At 46.6% G+C, this 15,207-nt stretch overlaps 1 protein-coding gene across 1 annotated transcript in view; it reads left to right on the plus strand.

The window, feature by feature from the left end:
* Positions 1-970: 970 nt before the first annotated feature.
* SYAP1 (synapse associated protein 1) overlaps positions 971-15,207 on the plus strand; it is a 40,068-nt gene continuing 25,831 nt past the window's right edge. The window contains exons 1-4 of the mRNA XM_066357108.1: positions 971-1,286; positions 5,523-5,641; positions 6,969-7,035; positions 12,565-12,638. Coding sequence (XP_066213205.1) covers positions 1,118-1,286; positions 5,523-5,641; positions 6,969-7,035; positions 12,565-12,638 — 429 coding nt within the window. The 5' untranslated portion in view covers positions 971-1,117. The remainder of the gene's footprint in view (positions 1,287-5,522; positions 5,642-6,968; positions 7,036-12,564; positions 12,639-15,207) is intronic.

Consider the following 15,207-nt stretch of genomic DNA (forward strand, 5'->3'; position numbering starts at 1 on the left):
TTTTTTTTTTTTCGTTTTTCCAAAGCCGAAAACGGGGAGGCAGTCAGACAGACTCCTGCATGCGCCCAACTGGGATCCACCCGGCATGCCCACCAGGGGGCGATGTTCTGCCCCTGTGGGGCATCGCTCTGTTGCGACCAGAGCCATTCTAGCACCTGAGGCAGAGGCCTCAGAGCCATCCCCAGCGCCCGGGCCATCTTTGCTCCAATGGAGCCTTGGCTGCGGGAGGGGAAGAGAGAGACAGAGAGGAAGGAGAGGGGGAGGGGTGGAGAAGCAGATGGGCACCTCTCCTGTGTGCCCTGGCTGGGAATCGAACCCAGGATTCCTGCACGCCAGGCCGACGCTCTACCGCTGAGCCAACCGGCCAGGGCCTCATTGATTGATTCTTATATGTGTCCTGATAGGAGATGGAACCTGCAACCTTGGCGTATGCGGACAAGGGTCCAACCAACTGAGCTACCCCACCAGGACCTCTTGAATGGTTTTTAATCTATAGGTTCCGGTTCTCCCCTTCCCTGAAATTTATTTGAATAAACAATGTCATTTGTCCTGTGGTTTCTCACAGCCTAGATTCTGCTGCCTGCGTCCTGTGTTATCCTTTAACACTTTTCTCCAGCCTCTGTATTCCCTGTAAACTGGCAGATGGACCTAGAGGTCCCGGGCTAGTTTTGATTCCGCCTCAGGAGAAGGTTTTTTAAAGACACTAATCTCTACAGACCGGCCCAGCTGCACCTGAAAAGACGAAACTAAGTCACCAGCCAAGCTGCTTAGCGTGACAAAGATACCTTTACACGACTAGGTCAGTCACTACAAAGCTGGAGATAGAGGGAAAGGGGCGGGGCGGGGCGAGACTACGTGGGAAAATCCCTTGCTCCACTTTCCACGCGCGTAATAGTCACCGAAATAAACAACCAGGTGGGCGTGGCCTTCGGCTGGAAGTGACGCACGCACGGCCCGCGGCGGACTTGCCATAGAGGCGGGGCGAGGACTAGACGGGCCGCTCCGGGGTCGCACTTCCGGCCATCTCCCGGGGAGACGCGCTTTGTGAAGTGGGCTGGAGGCAGCCGCAGCTGGGGGCTCCGGCGGCCGGGAGCGCGGCGGCGGCCCCGCGGGCGGCATGTTCCGAGGTTTGAGCGGTTGGTTCGGCTTGCAGCAGCCGGCTGTGGCTGGCCGCCAGCCCAAGGCCGACGGGCAGCCTGAGGGAGGCGCTCCGCCCGAGCCGGGCACCGAGGCGGTGGCGGAGCCGGCGGAGAGCGAGCTCCTCCACCAGGCCAGAGGCCTGAGCGGTGAGTCCGCCCCGGGCCCGGGCGTGGCGCGGGGTCCGCAGCCTCCCCCTTGACAGCCCTGGGGCGCGGGGCCGGCCGGCCGGGGGGCGAGGTGGCGGGTGGAAGGTGTGTCTGGAGGTCGGTCCTCTCGGGACGGAAAGGGTTGGTGAAGAACTGGGCGAAGCCGAAGCTTCCTCTAGACATCAAACCCGGTGGCCAAGTTCCTGGTACCATGTCACTCTTTCCGGAGTGTAAACATCTGGAGCGGAGCCGCCGCAAAGCGGTGTGGCCCGACGTATTCAGGTTTGACAAGCAATCTTTTTTTGTTCAATTCACCGACTTTCGCCTCCACGGCCTCCCTCTCTCCCAGGACGGGGTCGCTGGGAGGCTCGAGTAGGTTGAAGAAGTGACTTTTTGTCCTTAGGGCAGAATTTATTGTTCAAAGTAAATTGAGGAAGACTCACTGAAGGCCTTCATCAGGCTTGTCTCCTTTTAGCTGCAATGGGACCATTACCCTTAAGGCAGGAAAGTAGCTGGCGATCCCCTGGGATGTGTAAGTTTAACGAACAGTATCTCGTTTCATCTGTTAAAGACCCCAGCGAGTTGGGAGAACAAGCCCAGAGTTCTCGCCCTAATAAATTATTGACATAATAAATGGCAGCAGTGGGATTTGAACCTAGATCTGTCTAATTTCCAAGCCCGTGCTCTTTCCGAGTTTACTGTCTAGTCAGGGAGGAGGGGGAAAGTAGTAGGCTTGAAAGGTAAACACATGCTTTAGTAATTCTAATTCTAGAGAGATCTTGGTGGGCTTTAACAGTCAAAGAAAACGTCTTTGAGCAGGTAGGCCCTAAAACAGCACTATAAGTGAGAGAACTGCAGCAAAGGGAGATATTAAATTTAGCAAGATCTGTAAAGAATCTACTAAAAGAAACTAGGGGAGGCTGGAGCCTAAGAGTGGAGAAAGGCTTAATGAGAAGACCTTGACTGTGTCCAGGGTCCCAAAACCACCCCAGGTTTGCTAAGCACCCATTAAAATTGGAGTTTCTTTGGCAAGGCGGAGCGGCTGGCTTTTGGCTAGGCAGTCAGTGGGGTAAGGTCTGCTCCTGTCAAAAATCTACAAATCATTTATCCTCTGTGAGCTGTGACTTCCTTTTTTGTAAACTGGGCAGATTATACCTACTCATACCAGGATGGTTGTGAGACTAAAATGACATAATGAAAATGAAGATAAAATGACTTCCTTCAGTGTTCACGATCGACCCTTCCGTAAGGTTTTGGAGGGATACTCGAAGATGTTTTACTTCCTTTTCTTCCTTGACTTAGACCCTCTCTTACACCTAAGCTCCTTAAATGGACATTGTACTCTTGTTACTTCCTGTTAACTCTTCCCTTAGTCTCAATTATTTCTAACTATTTAATGAAAACTCTCTTTAACTTGGTGTCAGATGATCTCTTTCAAAATTAATAAACCACTTCTTGTATGAGTTTCTTTCCTGAAAATCTGTCATACTCTCCTGTTTCGCCCTCTGACTTAAAAATCCAGGCTACTCTCTAATTACTCCAAGGAAACCTTCTCCCTCCCTTCCCTGAGCGCGTCTGTTTAATGAATAATCTTGCTTCTCTGGTTGTCTAAAGTCTTTTGTTTGTTTAGAAATGGGCATTCCTTGGCCCTGGCCGGTTGGCTCAGAGGTAGAGCATCGGCCTGGCGTGCGGGGGGGCCTGGGTTCGATTCCTGGCCAGGGCACATAGGAGAAGCGCCCATTTGCTTCTCCATCCCCCCCTCCTTCCTCTCTGTCTCTCTCTTCCCCTCCCGCAGCCAAGGCTCCATTGGAGCAAAGATGGCCCAGGCGCTGGGGATGGCTCCTTGGCCTCTGCCCCAGGCGCTAGAGTGGCTCTGGTCGCTGCAGAGCGACCCCCCCCCCAGGGGCAGAGCGTTGCCCCTGGTGGGCGTGCCGGGTGGATCCCGGTCAGGCGCATGCGGGAGTCTATCTGACTGTCTCTCCCCGTTTCCAGCTTCAGAAAAATACAAACAAACAAACAAAAAAGAAATGGGCATTCCTTGAGGGCAAGAACTGTCTGTGCTTTCTCCCATGTTCATTGTATGTAGTGTACTCTACCCATAGAGTCATTAAAATCTGAGAATTGAAATTATGCTAAAATACCAGTTATGGATTTTAGAGAGGAGAGAGAGAAAGAAAGGGGGGGAGCGGGAAGCATCAACTCATAGTAGTTGCTTCCCATATGTGCCTTGACAAGGCAAGCCTGGGGTTTCGAACCTGTGACCTCAGCATTCCAGGTTGACAACCCACTGTGCCACCACAGGTCAGGCTAAAATGCCAGTGTTTAAATAACAGTCTTCCCCTTAGGGAAAAAAAAAAATGTCTATTCTAATTCAAAATGTATTCCTGGAAAATCTTAAAGAGAGCCCTGCTGTTTTAGAACTTTAGATTTTTTTATCTGCAAAGAATGTTTCTACAAAGTAGTGTGGTTCTCTATCCATTTTATCATAGCACTCTGTGTAAATAGACTAGTCATAGCCAAAGAGAATGGAGAGACCTTCCTAAAGCTCAGTACTGATCTGATTGTGTCAGTCCCATTCATCCATGCAGTAAGTACTGGTTGGTTACTCACTGGGTGAATCAGACAGCCTGACTGTACCCCTGCCATCGGGGCTTAGGATGGGCCTTCGGTCTAGCTGAGAAGAAAGATTCAGTAGTGTCATGAATATTGTTGATCAGGCAACACAGATGCTGAGGGGTGCCTACTCCAGCCAAGGAGTAAAATTTCCCAAGAAGTGATATATGTACAGAGACCCACAGGATGTATAGAGTTCGCCAGCTAAAGGGAGGGCACATAAAAGAGTTTCAAACCAAGAAATAATGTATTTGAGGCCTCCTTGGAGATATTTTAAAACTTCTGTGGTCATATGAATGCAGGATAGGAGTGGGGAGAACGGAGAGAATGAGAGCAGAGGCAGGCAGCAGTATCCTGTGGTATAGTCACCGTGGGGTGTTGATGTCATTGACACGTGGACACCACCAGACACGATGGGAGTAAACAGACTGCTGTGGGCAGTGGGAGAGCTGGGTGTGCAGACCGGGACATCATCCGCCTCTCCAGATAGCAGCACAAGGTGCCTGATTGTCTGGAGGTGACCGCCCAGAGTGAGGAGTAACCAGGTGTGCCAAGATCCCTGTGCCATTCTTATCCCTGTCTCCTCCCTACCTGAGTGTTGTGAGAATTAACCTTCCCTGCCCCTTCAGCAGATACAGATAGAGAGGCAGGCCTGCCCTAACTTAGTCTTGCCCGGTGACAGGAGCGTCAAAGGCCAGTTGCCCTGGAGCACCCCCCCAGTGGGGCCAGCTTCAGGACCAGCCTCCTGTCGCTGCTTGCGGCCCAGATTGTTTGGAGTGTGAACTTGGAGCTGGTATTTCTCTACATACAAGCCTTTATATTCTAGTGCAGTGGAGCCTTGACACATATGTCTTTTCAGGTCTTCAGGAAACTTACTTTTCGTTTTGTAAAGGTAAAAGTTTGTGTCTTCCAGTTTCAGTTTTGTTCTATGCATTTGCTCATTATTAGTGAAGCATTTATATTTATACTATATTTATATTTAGGCTGGCTGAGATTTCTGTTTATTAAAAATCTCCCAGATTTGTGACAGAATGGGTTGTTCTAGGAAAGGAGGGACATTTTCTTTCTTTGAACAAGAGGGAAGAAGGAGAAAATAAAGGTGAGATACTTAGAGTATAGAAAGGAAGGAAAGTAAAGAAGGAGCCTTGTTCTTATTTGTAAAGTTAGAGAGGAGATTATTTACTGATGTAAGTGAGAACTAGAGACTGGAGAAGGGAAGACGAGTTTGAACGGGGGAGTTTGCTAAGGGTCTTTGACAGACAGGAATTAAAGACCCAGTACGGATGGCCAGTCTGCCTAGAGAGTGGAGTACTGGCCGTGCCTCTCATTTTTTGTTTCAAGTCCTAATTAACAAGGAACATGCCCTATGGTTTAAGATTCTTTCTTTCTTTTTTTCCCCTCATTTATTGATTTTAGAGACAGGAAGGGAGAGACTAAGAGACAGAAATCAATCTGTTCCTGTGTGTGCCCTGACTGGGAATCGAACCCATAACCTCTGCGTATCAGGATGATGCCTTAACCAACAGCTGTTAGGCCAGGGTTGGTTGAAGATTCTTACAAGAGCTCTTTAAGGGGGAAATTACAAATACAATAACCATTGTACTGGTTTTTTATTCTCTATAGACTATCTATTTAACTTTGCAACTGCAGCAACAAAAAAGATAACTGAATCAGTAACCGAAACAGCACAATCGATAAAGAAATCAGTTGAAGAAGGAAAGATAGATGACATCATCGATAAGGTACATTTAACTATCTTTTGGTAGTAGAAATTTATGAAATTCATTACCAGCTAATACTGTCTCCTCTTATGAATTTTGTTAACCCAAGTAGGATATCATATTCTGATAAAAATATTGATAGTTGAGATTCTTGAGTTTTTTTTATCTTTTTGTGTAAGAAGTAGCTATGATATAAAGTATCTGATTTAATTAGCCTTGGTTTTTATGTAGTCTAAAATATATGGATACTTTTGGGTAATACTAAAATTTTCATATTGTGAGTTTAATTTTTAACTATAACTACTTTAGAATATATTTGTGCTTTTCATCATTTGATTAATTTTTTTTTAATTTATTTATTTTTTACAGAGACAGAGAGTGAGTCAGAGAGAGGGATAGACAGGGACAGACAGACAGGAATGGAGAGAGATGAGAAGCATCAATCATTAGTTTTTCATTTCGCGTTGCAACATCTTAGTTGTTCATTGATTGCTTACTCATATGTGCCTTGACCGTGGGCCTTCAGCAGACCGAGTAACCCCTTGCTGGAGCCAGTGACCTTGGTCTCAAGCTGGTGGGATTTTGCTCAAACCAGATGAGCCTGCACTCAAGCTGGCGACGTCGGGGTCTCGAACCTGGGTCCTCTGAATCCCAGTCCGACGCTCTATCCACTGCGCCACCACCTGGTCAGGCATTTGGTTAATTTTTTAAAGTCTTTGTCCATTAGGAAGAACCTTTTTAAGACTCTAAGGAGTAAGTTTATTCTTTTTAAAAAATTTTCAGAGACATCAATTTGTTGTTCTATTTATTTATGCATTCATTGATTGATTCTTGGATGTGCCCTGACCAGGGACTGAACCCACAACCTTGGCATGTTGGGATGACGCTCTAACCAACTGAGCTACTGGGCCAGGACCAGTTTGTTCATTTTTTATTAAAGTGGTGAATTTTATTTATGTTGGTAATTATTTGAACTAAGGTGTTAGTCAATTAAACTTCAGATAGCTTGTCATTTAGATATTTTGCTGTATGTTCTTTTTGTTAGAATGAGATTTGCCCTGTCTTACTTCTTTTGAATAATACATAAAAATTCAGTTTTTAAATCATTTTATTTTTGAATTTGAAAATATAGTTTATCATAAAGGGGGTTATATACTTATAATTTAAAAACATGGACAATTTCCTCTTGTTGTGGATAGAGGGACCTATCACTTTTTTAGCCTTATTTGAAGAAAAATGAATAAAATATCTCAAGTAGACTTCACAAATTTTGTGTGTAATTCTTATCTAATAATAAATCTCTTAAGGTACTTTGACTCCTTTTTTTGTTTGTTTGTTTGTTTAACAGACCATTATAGGAGATTTTCATAAGGAACAGAAAAAATTTGTTGAGGAGCAGCATACAAAAAAATCAGGTACGATACAGGTTTGTTGTACATGACTCAGTTACCTGCCAGAGTATATTGAGCACGTGTTCCACGCCAGACACCACGATAAGGCCCCAAGAATACCCAAGTGTGTAACGGCCTCCATTCCTGGGCGGCCCAGAGGTTAGTGGGGAGACAGACCTGGAAAGCATAGGGTTTAGAGGAAGGAAAGCATCATTCCCTGTGGCTGGGATGTTGGTGAGGTCGCCGGAGACAGCCCCTCTGAGGAGCGATACCTTACTTTACTGACAAATGCTTGTTTAAACGTTTGCAGTTATAAAATTTCAAAATGCCTACTTTTACCATATAGCGGTGCTCAAACACAAAACTGGCCTCAAGTCTTTGAATTTGGCAAAAGTAGGGTAAAATAATTCAGTCCGTTTGGGAAGTGCTGCAGATTCGAAAAGAACTAATTAGTCCTGAGGCAAGTAAACTCAGAAGTATGCAGCAGCTCTTTGGGACAAATAAACCCTGCAAATGAGCATCACTTAGTGACTCAGGAGAAGCGGTAAAATCGACCCCGGCTCTGGGACTTGGTGTAGATGCTGGTCGGTGCCTCTGAGATCGGAGCCGTGAGGTCATGGGGCTGAAAGCGGTTTTAGTTTTGAGGTACCCTAGACAGCCAGGTGAGAGACACGTTACAGAGGCAGTAACCACAGGGGCCGAGTGGCTCCCACAGTGGACACTGCAGATGTAGAACATTTCCATCACTGCAGGAAGTTCTGCTGGTCAGCACTGCTCAAAATGAACTGAACAGGGTCCAACAGCAGTTCGCTTGGTCGAAGCATGAGAATTGTATCCACAGATACAGATTATTAGTCAAGTTGTGTATAAAAACCGTGAGAGTAGGTGAGGTCCTCACTGAAAAGCGTGTCAATCATGAAGAGAGGTGAGTAGAGATCTGCAGTGTTTAGGGGAGGGAGGGGCAGAAGGAACTGACGGTTTCTAAGTGCCTGCTCGGGTGAGCACTGGGCAGAGGGCGGGGCAAACGGAGGTTTACACTTGTTCCTGTGGAAAATAATACACTCATTAATAATGCAAGAGCCTGACCAGGTGGTGGCACAGTGGATAGAGTATCAGACTGGGACACAGAGGACCCAGGTTCCAAACCTCGAGGTTGCCAACTTGAGCGTGGGCTCATCCAGCTTGAGTGTGGGGTCACTGGCTTGAGCCCAAAGGTTGCTGGCTTGAAGCCCAAAGGTCACTGGCTTGAGCCCAAGGTTGTTGGCTTGAGCAAGGGGTCACTCACTCTGCTGTAGCCTCCCGGTCAAGGCACATATGAGAAAGCAACCAGCAAACAACTAAGGTGCCACAACGAAAAATTGATGCTTCTCATCTCTCTCCTTTCCTGTCTGTCTGTCCATATCTGTCCCTCTCTCAGTCTCTGTCAAAAGAAAAAAAAATTAATAATGCAAGAATAAGCTCTGTTTTACATACAACTTTACCCCTACTTTTGCTGCACCCTATAATAACATCTCAATTAATAAATGGAAAGACCAGCAAGGTGAAGTAATTGCTGAATGTCACTCAGCTGGTAAGTAATGAAACCAGTCTGCCATCACAACCACGGCCCACTTCCCCGAGGGAGGGCAGCCAGGAGAGAGAAGCAGTGGAGAGCCAGAGGGGAGAGTTCCCAGGAGACCAGGGCTCAGAGGTCCGTTTGCAGTGAGCCTGAGCGCTCCGCATTCATTGTTCACCTGGTGCTCCCAGGAGCTCTGAAGCACTTGCCAGAGAAGAAGCTGGCCTAGAGACCAAAGAACTAAGTGTCCATGGGCTTGGACAGCTGGGAGGTTATTTGGTCACTCTAAATAGAGCAGTTTCAGCCCTGGCCGGTTGGCTCAGTGGTAGAGCGTCGGCCTGGCGTGCGGGAGTCCCGGGTTCGATCCCCGGCCAGGGCACACAGGAGAAGTGCCCATCTGCTTCTCCACCCCTCTCCTTTCTGTCTCTCTCTTCCCCTCCCGCAGCCAAGGCTCCATTGGAGCAAAGTTGGCCCGGGCGCTGAGGATGGCTTTGTGGCCTCTGCCTCAGGCGCTAGAATGGCTCTGGTTGCAACAGAGCGACGCCCCAAGATGGGTAGAGCATCGCCCCCTGGTGGGCATGCCGGGTGGATCCCGGTCGGGCACATGCGGGAGTCTGTCTGACTGCCTCCCCCGTTTCCAACCTCAGAAAAATACAAAAAATAATAAAATAAAATAAAAAAAATAGAGCAGTTTCAGAGGAGGGGGTTTGGGGGAGCCTTGTCCTTACCAATGGCTTGGACCTTGGGAGGACCTCCTTATCTGAGGTAAGCAGTGCTAGGAGAAACTGCCCAAGGTGAGTTGACTTAAAATGAAGACCAAATGTTACAGTAAGTAGTACAAGAAAGAAGTTTTAGAGAGTGTTTACCCTAATTTTTTAAGTGTGAAAATATGTGTACCTTATAAGTAACAGGATTTGGATTATAATTGCTACCATTTGCTTGTCTAGGATGAGCCAAAGAATTAACTGGGTGTCTGTCTGTCTGCCCATGTGTTCGTCCATATGTGCACACACGTTTTCTGTCAGTTGGCACACAACAGGATGTCCCTGCCATTTGACTTTTGCAGCATAATACGTAGTAAAAGGGATTGTTTCTGCAAAAATAAGAGGATCCCCTGATGTATCTCTTCTGTGCTGACCATGCACCTCCACAGCCTTAGCTCTGCCCTCTTCCCCTGCTCCAGGCTCAGGTGGTAGAGCTGCTTCCTCTGAATACCACTTCCCACCCGTACGCCCAACACTGAACTCCCTCCAGTCCAAGATGGACACCCAGGTCACCACAGAAACCCCGTGGGACTTACCTCTCCAGATGCTTGCCTTTTGTCATCTGGTATTATAATTGTGCTGAGTTGTAATCATCTCGTTTTGTGAGCGCTGGTGGGTGTAAGGAGTCAGTTTTCCCAGCACTTCGCTTCTAAAGCCTCGGAGGAGCCTGACCTGTGCTGGTGCAGTGGATCAAGTGTCGACCTGGAATGCTGAGGTCGCCGGTTCAAAACCCCAGGCTTGCCTGGTCAAGGCACAAAAGGGAAGCAACTACTACGAGTTGGTGCTCCCTATTCTTCCCCCTGCTTCCTCCCCCCCTCTCAAATCATAAAGGTTCCGAGGATTTGATCCCAGCCCCATAGTTTATTGCCTCCAGTTTGCCCACTTCTTTCATTGCTGTCACTCTTTTTTGTTGTTGTTTTTTATTTTTTTTTTACAGAGACAGAGAACGAGAGTCAGAGAGAGGGACAGACAGACAGGAACGGAGAGATGAGAAGCATCAGTCATTAGTTTTTCATTGCACTTTGCAACACCTTAGTTGTTCATTGATTGCTTTCTCATATGTGCCTTGACCACAGGCCTTCAGCAGACTGAGTACCCCTCGCTTGAGCCAGGGACCTTGGGTCCAAGCTGGTGAGTTTTTTGCTCAAACCAGATGATCCCACGCTCAAGCTGGCGACCTCGGGGTCTCGAACCTGAGTCCTCAGCATCCCAGTCCGACACTCTATCCACTGCGCCACCGCCTGGTCAGGCCATTGCTGTCACTCTTTTTTTTTTTTTTTTTTTTTTTTACAGATACAGAGTCAGAGAGAGGGATAGATAGGAACAGACAGACAGGAACAGGGAGAGATGAGAAGCATCAATCATTAGTTTTTCATTGTGACACCTTATTTGTTCATTGATTGCTTTCTTATATGTGCCTTGACAGGGGGGCTACAGCAGACCGAGTGACCCCTTGCTCAAGCCAGCGACTTTGGGTCCAAGCTGGTGAGCTTTTGCTCAAACCAGATGAGCTTGCGCTGAAGCTGGCGACCTTGGGTCCAAGCTGGTGAACTTTTGCTCAAACCAGATGAGCTTGCACTCAAGCTGGTGACCTTGTGTCCAAGCTGGTGAACCTTTGCTCAAACCAGATGAGCTCACGCTCAAGCTGGCGACCTTGGGGTCTCGAACCTGGGTCTTCCACATCCCAGTCCAACACTCTATCCACTGTGCCACCTCCTGGTCAGGCCATTGCTGTCACTCTTGACAGCCCTGTTCTCACCTCCTAACTGCTTATCTTACAGCCTCCTTATCAGCTTCTATCAAAAGTCAAGTATAGTAACTTTTTATAAAAACTTTTATTTGGCCTGACCAGGCGGTGGCGCAGTGGATAGAGCGTCGGACTGGGATGCGGAGGACCCAGGTTTGAGACCCCAAGGTCGCCAGCTTGAGCGCAGGCTCATCTGGTTTGAGCAAAAGGCCACCAGCTTGAACCCAAGGTCACTGGCTCCAGCAAGGGGTTACTCGGTCTGCTGAAGGCCCGCGGTCAAGGCACATATGAGAAAGCAATCAATGAACAACTAAGGTGTTGCAACGCGCAACAAAAAAACTAATGATTGATGCTTCTCATCTCTCTTCATTCCTGTCTGTCTGTCCCTGTCTATCCCTCTCTCTGACTCACTCTCTGTCTCTGTAAAAAATAAATAAATAAAAATAAAAATAAAAAACTTTTATTTGGCCTGACCAGGCGGTGGCACAGTGGATAGAGCGTCAGACTGGGATGCAGAAGACCCAGGTTTGAGACAGCCGAGGTCACCAGCTTGAGCCCAAGGTCGCTGGCTCAAGCAAGGGGTCACTGGCTCAGTCTGCTGAAGGCCCGCGGTCAAGGCACATATGAGAAAGCAATCAATGAACAACTAAGGTGTCGCAAGGAAAAGCTGATGATTGATGCTTTTCGTCTCTCTCCGTTTCTGGCTGTCCCTGTCTATCCCTCTCTCTTACTCTCTCTCTGTCCCTGTAAAATAAATAAATAAATAAATAAAGTTAAAAAAAAAACTTTTATTTGGAAATAAGTTCAATACGCAGAAAAGTTGCGATAAAAGTAGTACAGGGAATACCCGATACCTTCTCCCCAGATTGTTAAGGTTTTCCAGCATTAGGAAATTTAACATTGATATGATTCAGATTTTGTTGCTGACCCAGTAAGGCCCTGTATATGTGTTCTACCTCCACACAGCACCCAGTCCAGAGTACAGTACGTTTTGTTGTCGTGTATCTTAGTCTCCTTTTACCTGGAACGTTCTTACAGCCTTTCTTTGTCTTTTATGATATGGTTTTGGGGAATAACACCCCCCTTTTTATTAAACAGACTATTTCTCATTTGAGTTTTGTGTGATATTTCCTTGTGATTGGGTTATAATTAGGTTTGGATATGCATTCTGGCCAGAATACTACATAGATGGTGTGTCCTCAGGGAACATTTGGAAGCCCACAATGACCGTCTCTCCCTTATTGGTGATGTTGATTTTGGTCACCTGGACAAGGTGTTGCCCAGTTTCTGCACTGTGTAATTCAAGTAATTTTTTACCAAATGCATAAGATTTATTCATTCAATCTGGGAATTATGGTGAATGGTCATATTTGGAAAACTCATTAGTAAATTGCTAAAATGGTTTTAAGTAAACTCGTTTTTTCAGACCGCCATTGCGTTGTAGCCCTTATAATGTTTTCTCTTCTTGGCTGTTGAAAATCTTTTAGAAGCAGCAGTGCCTCCATGGGTTGATAGTAATGATGAAGAAACAATTCAACAACAAATTCTGGCCTTATCAGCTGTAAGTATCCTGTGATATTCTGTGTAGTACTTTCTTCCTGTCATAGATTTATCCTTAGCAGGTGTTTTTCTTCTATAAAATTTTTAAATCTTTTAAGTTATTAGGAATATACACATCAATTTTCACTTTTTTTCCACTCACTTAATTTGCTTCTCCATGAGTTCTTTTTTCTTAATGGAATAGAATAACCTATTACACAAAATAATTCTTTCAACCTTAAAAGAATTCTTCTGTTAATAAAATGGGCAATCTTTTGAAATAAGCTATCATAAAAAAATTCTAGACAGCATTCTCATTCTTCTGAATGAAATAATTATATTCTACGTTTCTTTTTATCTGGTATATGTATTTGAAACTGAAATGGAAAGAAATGAAATTCCATATGTTAACTCACAAAAAGTTCTCTTGAGACTTCAGAGGGAATGTAGTAATGCCAGTTCATGGTGTAAAGCCGACCGTTTCAGAAAGCAGGCTCACCCACATTGCGCGTCACCGTACTTCTGCGAGGTTGGCAGGGGCCTTTGTCACCGTTGCACAAGTGTGGGGACTGAGACTCTCAATGGTGACCCTCACTGTCTGTGTCTCCATTGGGCTGTGAACCCTTGGGGGGCAGAGCCTGGCTTTAATCTCTTATAAGTACCAAGCACCTCACTGGCACAGAACTCAAGGAGTAGAGTTTTGTTCTGTATCAGTGGTTCTCGTGCTTTGTTTTTAATCCCCCCCCCTTTTTTTTTAACAAAAGTCATAAATGAGACCTCAATTTAGACAGCAAACAAACTGGGCTTTCCAGCCCTTTCATCGCCCTCCCCTAGGGCATTTTACATCTTTTCTTTCCATTAGTAAACCTTCTAAGGCCTGTGTATTCATTACAAATTCAATGTGAACATCGTGCATTTTGTTTACCATGTTACAACCAAACTGACAACGACATCACATAGCTGCTTATCTCTGAAGGGAATTGGGACAGTGAGTTATTGTCATTTGAGGGCAAACATCATATACACACCAGTCAACTCCCTGCAGCTCCTTAACCCCCCACAGCTGTTCTCATCTCCATCTCAGAATAGGACTCCAGTTATTCCCCGTTTTTCTCTGCTCACAAACCTGGGGTCTTACTTTTTTTATTTTTTTTTTTATTTTTTTATTTTTTTACAGAGACAGAGTGAGTCAGAGAGAGGGATAGACAGACAGGAATGGAGAGAGATGAGAAGCATCAATCATTAGTTTTTCATAGCGCGTTGCGACACCTTAGTTGTTCATTGATTGCTTTCTCATATGTGCCTTGACCGCGGGCCTTCAGCAGACCGAGTAACCCCTTGCTGGAGCTAGCGACCTTGGGTTCAAGCTTTTGGGCTTTTGCTCAAACCAGATGAGCTCGTGCTCAAGCTGGCGACCTCGGGGTCTCAAACCTGGGTCCTCCGCATCCCAGTCCGACGCTCCATCCGCTGCACCACCGCCTGGCCAGGCCCTAGGGGTCTTACTTGTCATACCTTCTGGCCCCTACCCCCACCCCTGAGTCCTGACAATGCTGTGTCCGGAATGTAGCTCTAGTCCACTTCTCTGCTGCCCAAGGCACCCCAACCGTTGTCCCCTCCGGGCCCCATTCCAGGATACGCTGCTCTCAGCAGCCCGAGAGATCCACCTGTGATGTGGATTACTTTGTGTTCCTCCCCAACGTAGACTCTTCTATTGGCATCTGATCTCTCAGAGGCTCAGATCTGCACTCGCTCTGCAGCTTCTGGGGCCCTAGGCTTTGCCCCGCTCTTGTCCCTCGTAGCCTGCTGCGCTGACTGCCAGCACTCTGGCCCCTAGTTCCTTTTGGTGGCCAGCCAGGCCCATGAGGAGGCTGCGACAGACACCGTGGTGAAACATTGGGTGAAGCGTCAGGCTTTGAAATTTTTGCATTGGAAGGCAAAGTAACAATCCTATTGAGGCGCAGGCTCTCGCTTTATTAATATAGGAATCCTCCAAAAACACAAATAGTTTACAAACCCAACCTGGGCAAGATGAGGTGACACGGTGCCTTCAGCATAAATGGCTCCAGTCTTTCTGGAGGAGCGTTTGGGCACTATGTGTCGAAATAATCCTACTCTTAGACCAGAAATCCCACGTCTAGGAATTAGATCTAAAGAAATCACTTCAGAAGAATATCTTTGTAAGAAAAGATTAGAAACAGTGCTGCCTGACCTGTGGTGGCGCAGTGGATAAAGCATGGACCTGGAACACCGAGGTGGCCAGTTCGAGACCCCAGGCTTGCCTGGTCAAGGCGCATATGAGAGTTGATGCTTCCTGCTCCTCTCCCCTTCTCTCTCTCAGTCTCTTCTCTCTAAAATGAATAAATAAGAATTTAAAAAAAAAAAAACACAATGTGCTGACTACCAAAATAGGCCTGGTTAGGTAGATTATGGTTCATTCAATGTAGACTTGGCTACTTCCCAGATGGGAAGATGCTCGTGAGCCTGGGTGAAAAGGGAAAACAGCTGGTCCACGGCATGTGGCCTGTCTTTCTGTTGAGGTCCGATTATATTTTCACAGGCACTATATACATGCAGAAAGACGTTCATGGGGT

The sequence above is a fragment of the Saccopteryx leptura genome, chromosome X (genome assembly GCF_036850995.1).
Source record: "Saccopteryx leptura isolate mSacLep1 chromosome X, mSacLep1_pri_phased_curated, whole genome shotgun sequence".
Lineage (NCBI taxonomy): Eukaryota > Metazoa > Chordata > Mammalia > Chiroptera > Emballonuridae > Saccopteryx > Saccopteryx leptura.